This window comes from Physella acuta, unplaced genomic scaffold, assembly GCF_028476545.2.
Source record: "Physella acuta isolate Inbredline_101_S28 unplaced genomic scaffold, ASM2847654v3 ptg000125l, whole genome shotgun sequence".
Lineage (NCBI taxonomy): Eukaryota > Metazoa > Mollusca > Gastropoda > Physidae > Physella > Physella acuta.
In genome coordinates this window covers 19,436-28,578 of record NW_026731644.1, presented here as the reverse complement: position 1 = coordinate 28,578, position 9,143 = coordinate 19,436, and the positions used below count along the sequence as shown (strand labels likewise).

At 42.4% G+C, this 9,143-nt stretch overlaps 1 protein-coding gene across 1 annotated transcript; it reads right to left on the bottom strand.

The window, feature by feature from the left end:
• Positions 1 to 411: 411 nt before the first annotated feature.
• On the bottom strand, positions 412 to 4,818 carry LOC131934975 (uncharacterized). The gene is made up of 2 exons (XM_059291251.1): positions 4,719 to 4,818; positions 412 to 824 (listed from the first exon to the last, which is right to left on the bottom strand). The coding sequence occupies exons 1-2, from the start codon at positions 4,816 to 4,818 to the stop codon at positions 412 to 414; spliced, it is 513 nt and encodes a 170-aa protein (XP_059147234.1).
• Positions 4,819 to 9,143: the final 4,325 nt, after the last annotated feature.

Here is a 9,143-nt window from a genome sequence, read left to right as displayed (position 1 = left end):
AAAAGTCATTGTTTGTGATGGTACTCTTTGGTCCAGTGTAGGTGTCCCAAACGTATGTTAAACTTTTGGTAGCAGAACTCGTTAGGAGACACTGGTATCTTACAGGGCACTTATTTGGAGAATTTTCATTTTCTCTTTTAGTTTTTATGCTAAAAAATGGATTTGAAATTCAAATCAAGTGCAATTTACGATAAGGGAAATGTGTAATTATGTTACGGGGGACGGGATTCTATGAAAATAAAGGGCTAACGGTTGTGTTTTGGAGCCCGAAAAAAAGTTGCTTCCCTTGCCTCCTGCAAGTGGGGGGGGGGGGGGGGGGGGGGGTTCAGGCGCCCGTGGTGATTGTCGCCCTCAAATTACCCGCATTGAGTTAACGTCCTTTTGTGTTTTCTGTCACCGGACGAAATAAGGTTAGGGCCCGCTATTCAGTGACGTCACAATCTGTTCATCGACTGGGTTCCCAGGTTCAGTGGCGTCACGAACCTGTTCATCGACTGGGTTCCCAGGTTCAGTGGCGTCACGAACCTGTTCATCGACTGGGTTCCCAGGTTCAGTGGCGTCACGAACCTGTTCATCGACTGGGTTCCCAGGTTCAGTGGCGTCACGAACCTGTTCATCGATTGGGTTCCTAGGTTCAGTGGCGTCACGAACCTGTTCATCGACTGGGTTCCTAGGTTCAGTGGCGTCACGAACCTGTTCATCGACTGGGTTCCCAGGTTCAGTGGCGTCACGAACCTGTTCATCGATTGGGTTCCTAGGTTCAGTGGCGTCACGAACCTGTTCATAGACTGGGTTCCCAGGCTCAGTGGCGTCACAATCAGAACCTGTTCATCGACTGGGTTCCTAGGTTCAGTGGCGTCACGAACCTGTTCATCGACTGGGTTCCCAGGTTCGGTGGCGTCACGAACCTGTTCATCGACTGGGTTCCCAGGTTCAGTGGCGTCACAATCGGAACGTGTTCATCGACTGGGTTCCCAGGTTCAGGCCAGGTTTTTTCTAAACGGTTTTAACAGTGGACGGAGGAGGCGAGATGTCTAAAGTACTGTCCGTTTGGGCTACACTTCTGCTTGTCGTGGCTACTTTACTGTCCGTTAGGGTTACCTCACGTTCAGTTATGGCTATCTTTTGTGTGTGATGTAGTGGCTACCGTAGATTATTGACTAATTAATTAATAGATCAGTTAACAAAACAACCCTAATCGTTCTACTTGTGAAATCGGCGTGCCCAGGTCAGTTAAGCTCATGGTTGCTAAACCGAAAAGTCCCTAGTTCGAACCCCTGGCAGATGAGACTCGAAGGCTAAGGACAGCAACTCTTCTTAGAGAGACAATTCCAAAAAAACTAGTAACAGGGCCGTATCTAAGGCCCTCACCATCCCGTCTAGATAACCTTGACACAAACTCCCCTCACACAAGCCACTGCCCTCACACAAGCAACTCCCCTATAGCCTATCCACCCCTCTCCTAAAGCATACTCCCCACAACTCTCGCTACCCACTCTCCTAAAATGGAGCCACCCCACCCTATACCTTCCTCACCCCCTCCCTTACCATTGTGTTTAACTTCATGCAGCAACAAGTTACGCTGATCACTGAATGTAAAATCTCAGCGTCTCTACCCAGCGGTATTAGAGATTCTCTTCCTAAAATCTCAGACTGCAGGTTGGTCTTCTAAAATTGAGATTTATTTATTCACAAACAGCCCACATCAATAAAACTAAAGTGAAATTGTTATTCACAAACAGCCCACATCAATAAAACTGAAGTGAAATAAACGAGCATTAATCAAAAGGTGACTGATTAGAACGAACTTATCAAAACAATTTAAACTAAATGTTAAATATTTTGATATAAAAGATTTTCAAAAACTATTTGCTTGCACCGAATATATTCAGCCATATTAAAGTTAGAATTTAACACATTTGAAACAGTTTCTAGAAACTGCTGCTAAAAAAAATATCATGCCTACCCTCCGGTCCAAATAAAATATTTTAGCAGGACATCCTGACCAGCAAACTATTACTGATTTTTTTTTTATAGTTTTTCTAATCGATTTTCTTTCATCTAAAAACGTTAGCTTCGCTCATTGTTTTCTTTTGTTTACTGTTTACCTTTTGATTTATTGTTTTCCTTTGTTCAATTTTTGTCTTTCATATCGATGACAATTTTCTGCATCTTGAGAATCTGTCGTCTTCTTCATCAAAAATGTATGATGTTTACTTGGTGTAAAATGATTTCTTCAAACCTTAAAGCTTATTTTTATAGAAATATAATCTTTTCTCATTAAATGAAAACGTAAAAAAAATAAAAAGTCATTTAGTAAAAACTTCAAAGGGAGAAAAATCGATCAATTTTTCTCTATTATGAAACGCTTCGTTTGTTTAGCTTTGTGTTTTTAAAATGACAAACCCGTCCGTATTTTTAATTTGTCGCCTTTGTCAGATTTCTTTTGTCAGCCTCAAAAATGTGCAATCGTTGTGAAACAAATTATTGTGTGTTTCTAGCTTCTGAAAAGATGACAATCCATGATCGTTCATGTGTGGGGATGACTTTATGAAATGTAAAGTTTTCCAGGTGCATATGACTTGAAATTAAATTCATGCAATTTTAGCAACGTAAACATATTTCTTTTTTAAATTTAGAGTTTAATTCAGTACAAAACTTGACCAGGCATATCGAATTCATTTATAAATATCTTGACCTCAAAGTCTTACAGTTGGTCGGTCAGTTTGTCTAGCTAGAGGGAAAAGAGAGGGGGGGAATAAGGAGGGGGTGGGGTTTTTTTTATAATTACAATTACAATCAATTAAGTAGACTAGTATTTTAAATAAATAGTATCATATCTTTTAGTAAGCAATTTTCAACAAGAAAAATTACTCGTATGTTCTGACATAAATTGAGCGAGTGTGTGTTCGTACCTCTATGTCCTAGGTGAAGGCCACGTCGGTCGTTTTTTTTTGGGGGGGGGGGGGGGGAAATTAAAAAGGGTGTGGGGGGAGGGCGTGAGGGTCAGTCGCCACACGCAGCTGACCCATGTATACGGCGAAGTAGTGGACTCGTGTTTTTTTATTATCATTTTTAGAAAACTGCTGTCTTAACCTTTATATGTTAATTATCTTTTAAAGATCTTAGTCATGTGATAATTACTTTCAGCTACAGTTTCTTCAATGCCGTTTGTTCATCCGTAGCTTTCAGCCCTCCCTACCCCTCCTACCCCTCTGTACTACCTTAACACTAGTCTACATCTACAAACCCTCCCCCACCCGTAAGAACCCCTCCCTGACTTTTATTTGAATTGATGCGATTTGACGAAAACAAATTGTCGACACCACTGTTTTGACTTAAAGTCATAAAGTCAATAGTTCTCGTCGCCAGAACTGGTCGAATGTGCTGAGTCACCAATTCTATACGCTACTTGTATTTGTCCTTAAAACGTTCATTATGTACACAGAAAAGGCCCTTCCTTATATAAACACTTAGATAAATTGTATTGACCCTTTACAAAATTCTAATAGAGGGTAGACCGAGAAATGTAAGAAATATCTCATGCGAACTAAGCAGATTGCGTGAAGATCAATTAGAATCTGTGGTAAGCCATCCGTGCTTAATTGCTCTAACGATCTTCGGTTAATTAAACTCTTGGATGCAGGTGTAAATAATCACACAATGGCGACCTAAGACCAGGTAAACAGAAGCATTTTGTTACATTGGTTCAGATGTGATGACGTCATACAGCACACTGTGTCTGATCCACAGTTGGTACAATTATGACGTCATACAACACACAGATTTTTACATGTTTTGTGTACTGCTGATATATGTCGTGTCCTACTTTAGTTAACAAAATGTAGTCCACCCACCCCCTGCCCCAAAGAAAAAAAGTCTGAAAGAAACACTGCTGTCAATTCTTTAAAACACTCAAAAACAACTGTCAACTAGACTCTAAACACCTGAACACACATGTGAACTAGCCTTTAAAGTTTAAACACCTAAACACACTTGTCAGCTTAAATCAGCCTATGAAGAGAACACGTGACACAAAAACGAACGCAGCCTTATATAACGACATGATCTAAATATAACATCAAAGCTACGTCACCTGTCAAACATAGAGCAGTAAATACGTCTATGGAGTAAAAATAGTTAGGCCCTGCGTCATCGGGGTAAAATAAAATTGAACATTTTTATATTTTTTTTATATATGTTTCACTGGCTGTATTGTGTTTAGCATGTTAACTGACATTAGAAATTTGATGATGTCAGTTGATAATGGCACTTTCAGATAGGCTTAAAAACTCGTACAAACTCCCCTCGATAACTCGACACCACTAGTCCCCCCAGTAGACCCCATTGACCAACTTGACTTCTCTAGTAGACTCCCCTGATAAAAACCAGACTCCCTAAACAAACCAGACTCCTCTGGACAAACTAGACTTCCCAGTCTAGACTCCCCTGACCAACTAGATTCCCCTGACAAACTAGACACCACCCCTGACAAATTAGGCTCCCCCTGACCAGCTCGACTCCCTGACTAGCTAGACTCCCCCCCCCCCCCTCTGACAAACTAGACACCTACCCTGTCAATCTAGGCGCATCCCCTGATAAGCTAGGCGCCTCCCCTGACAAGCTAGGCTCCCACTGACAAGCTAGTCGTCTCCCCTGACAAACTAGCCCCCCCCCCCTTCTGACATTTAAACCTCATCACCAAATGGACCACATACTCATCTTGCATTTGCTGGATGGCGCTGCTTCGAGCCGTCTATTTATAGCCCAGGCCAAGCCGCTTATGCCCTTGTACAGCGATAACAAACCTAATTCCATTTTTGTATTACCTGATGCCCGTGAAAGCGCCGTGTTTATGCCCAACTTTCACCAATAAACGTTTGAAGCTAGCTTAGACGGGAATAAATGGCTTGATGCTTTTTGTTGGGAGAGGAAAGCCAGAGTTTGAAATTGCTCTCCGGACAGGACCAATCGATGTTTCCACTAGCAGTGTACGTCACGCAGGTGTATTTAAAAAGATACACTAATTAAGTGATGCAGGTGCTTTGTTGTCATCAGTACTGTAAGGTGTTGCGTTGCTGGGGTCAATGACAACTTTCAAACCAAAAACTAAGTGTCCAGTGGTAAACTACACTTTCATTTGGGTAGAAATAAATAACGCTGTAAAAAATCATAAAACTTAATAAACACGTGTGTATCGTTTTCAGAGGGGTACAGCAGGGATAAAAATAATTGGCGAAGTTTAAAGTCAAGTCCATCACAACTTACTAGGTAAAATACATTAGGACAACTACTATTATCTTGGTGGTGAAAAAAACATTATGCCAACACGTATTAAAAAGGCGGCGAAAGTACATTCGGCTAACAAGAACCGAAGAAGCCATGAGACCATAATCATCCTGCAAGAACTAAATTGGCGGTGAAAATCTGTTGGGCCAAATCGAACCGACTTTGTCGTGAAGATAGATTCATGACATCCTTAGAGAGTTGAATTTATACATCCGGTTACCCATAATTCATGGCAGCACAACACATCCGTCAAATTATCACGTGTCTCGTCTCCAAAGACGTGTTTCCGGTTCTTTAATTTCAGTCGTCTGCCCGTACAGATGATGTCTAGTCTTTGAGAACGTCAGCTTCTGACAGGGCGAGTCACGCGTAATTGGGTTGCAGGTATTGATGTGATGAGGTCAAGGTTGGACGTGAATCAAAAGTTGGCACAATACCCAACACAGTCTGAGGTTATATGGCGAGTTCTTTCAGAGGCGGTTCTTACAGTTATTACCCCACCCCATCATTTTTTTCACTTACATAGAGTTGCCCCCCCCCCCCTCCCACCCCCCATTATTTCACATTTTTGGTTGTCGAACCGTTCAGTCTAACGTTGTGGGTCTCATAAGACATGTATCTGTTGGCTGTAGCTGTTGGCTGTAGCTGTTGGCTGTAGCTGTTGGCTGAAGCTGTTGGCTTCAACTGTTGGCTGTAGCTGTTGGCTGTAGCTGTTGGCTGTAGCTGTTGGCTGCAGCTGTTGGCTGTAGCTGTTGGCTCTAGCTGTTTGCTGTAGCTGTTGGCTGTAGCTGTTGGCTGAAGCTGTTGGCTTCAACTGTTGGCTATAGCTGTTGGCTGTAGCTGTTGGCTGTAGCTGTTGGCTAAAGCTGTTGGCTTCAACTGTTGGCTATAGCTGTTGGCTGTAGCTGTTGGCTGTAGCTGTTGGCTGTAGCTGTTGGCTGTAGCTGTTGGCTGAAGCTGTTGGCTTCAACTGTTGGCTATAGCTGTTGGCTGTAGCTGTTGGCTGCAGCTGTTGGCTGTAGCTGTTGGCTATAGCTGTTGGCTGTAGCTGTTGGCTGTAGGTGTTGGCTGAAGCTGTTGGCTTCAACTGTTGGCTGTAGCTGTTGGCTGTAGCTGTTGGCTGTAGCTGTTGGCTGTAGCTGTTGGCTGAAGCTGTTGGCTTCAACTGTTGGCTATAGCTGTTGGCTGTAGCTGTTAGCTGTAGCTGTTGGCTGAAGCTGTTGGCTTCAACTGTTGGCTATAGCTGTTGGCTGTAGCTGTTAGCTGTAGCTGTAGGCTGTAGCTGTTGGCTGTAGCTGTTGGCTGTAGCTGTTGGCTGTATCTATTGGCTGTAGCTGTTGGCTGTAGCTGTTGGCTGTAGCTGTTGGCTGTAGCTGTTGGCTGTAGTTGTTGGCTGTAGCCACTAGCATTAAGTGATTTGCTCAAATATTTAACTCCCTCTGTTTGTTAAACTTCATATAAAAGCCAATTTTAAAACTCCACTCTAAACTGGCATAAAAACATTTGAATTTCTCCACGTTACAGTTCCCATTTTTCCAGTTGAAATATTAAAAATTGAAACTAGAAAGCTGAGATCGGCTGTGAAAGGTCAAAATAAATTCAATAGCTGGAGACCTACATAAATATAAGATGCCTTAAATTAAATGTGGTGTGTTACATGTTGTGTTGCTGTTCCGTCATTCATTTGTTTGGCTGTTCCGTCATTCATTTGTTTGGCTGTTCTATCCTTCATTTACTTGGCTGTTCTATCCTTCATTTGTTTGGTTGTTCTATCCTTTATTTGCTAGGCTGTTCTACTCTTCATTTGTTTGGCTATTCCGTCATTCATTTATTAGGCTGTTCCGTCATTCATTTGTTTGTTCTATACTTTATTTATTTGGCTGTTCTATCTTTCAATTTTTTTTGTTAATTCCACCATCTAAATTTTTCACTGCTACGTGCCTACTATGTGTGGCTGTTCCATCCAGTTTTTTTACTACCTTGGCTGTTCTACCAATCATCAGTTACCGTCCCAAGCTCCGCAAGATGAAAGAAAATTCTAAAACGGCTAAACCCATCAAAGACGTCCTCCGTCCAGGCGGAATTTTCGGACTAATGGCGAGCGACGGAAGTCGGTCTTTATGTCCCCGTTAGAATGAGAGAGTGCGGAGGTGAGGTTTGTTAGGTAGGTCGGTATCATCCACGTCTGCTCGGCTCCATCAAAGACAAGAAAACCCATCAAAGAAAAACTAAGACGTCAGTTGACTTTTTAAAATTTCTAAGTTATTTTCAGAAATTAATATTTTGTCTTACTTAAATACTTTTTTATTAAAAAAATGTGTTTATTCTGCAAAATAAATCCGAGAATTATAGCTACAGAACCCGCCCCCCCCCCCCACACACACACACGCACACAGAGAGACACACACACAACCCTTTAGAAGTACCCCCCGAGACACATGAGGATTTAAATCTTTCGTTAAAAAATGTCATCCAACTTTATTTATGCTAATCAGATAAACACCCCACATAAGTTTTCTGTCCCCACAAGACACGGATTATCTTCCCCCACACACGTTTTCAGCCCCCACACAACACAAATGATCAGCCCCCCCCCCCTCCCCCCACCCACCTGAGTTACTGTCGCCGAGTTCCCACCCACAAAATCCGCCCTCCTCAAATGTCTTTTCGTCAATCAAACTTGACTACCGCCACAAGTGGCCACTATCTCTCCCCTCCATCCCCTCCCTCGCCCCCACTCCACCCCTCCCCTGTCTCAACTGATTATCGATTAGGAAATACGAATGCGATCGGAACTCTTTTCTCGTACCCCGTTTAACATTAATTTCATCAAATTCCTAGCCGGCGCTATTCAGACTCACACAGACGTTGAGTGCATTATTTCATTTCATTTTGTAAACTTTTTAAATAGATAGGCCTGCCAACTCACTGTAACGAAAAAATTAATTAGATACAAACTCACTGTAATAACAACCTATTTCAGTGCGAAATAGGTAAATAATTTTCTTCTTTGAAAGCGTGTCAAATATTTCATATCGATGTTTTATATTGATCATAAACTACTTCAATTGAATAGATTAATTGAAATTGAAATTAAACAGATATTTTTAATAATATAAGTGCATTTTTTTCTATAACGTAAGGTGATGTTATACTGCCAAGACGCATTACGTTTTTTTTACCGTTATCATTCATTATTTTCTAACGTACTTGATCTTGCCTAAACTATGCCGACCTTTATTTTCTAACATACTTTGATTGGTCTAATCTATACCAGACATTCATTAAAGCTGAGATGGGGTCCAGTGATACCACTGTGTAAAACCACATTAACTCAATGGGACCTGTACTGCGAATACACAATACAAAAACTGTGTAGTTAGGTAGCCAACAAAAAATTTGCCGACATGAAACTATACCGAGTCTACAAGCCAGTGAAGCGAGTTCGAATACCTCGGGCACTGAAGCTTCCATTTTCTGAGCATCTGTTTGCCAGCGTGCATACGTCACTCTCTTGTTGTCACAGCGCGTTGATCTGTCCCCACCCCCTCGTCCCCTCTCCCAGCAGTGCAAACATTGAAACGACTTGTAATCAGAGGCCCTCTCAATCACGTGGACAGCGATCAAATCTCAGCTGGGCAGCGGGCTCCCCAGACAACTCCTCCCCCCCCCCCTCCACGTGGGGAAATGGAGATTTTAAGCTCCCCAGACAACTTCCCCCCCCCCCCACGTGGGGAAATGGAGATTTTAAGCTCCCCAGACAACTTTCCCCCCCCCCCCACATGGGGAAATGGAGATTTTAAGCTCCCCAGACAACTTCCCCCCCCCCCACGTGGGGAAATGGAGATTTTAAG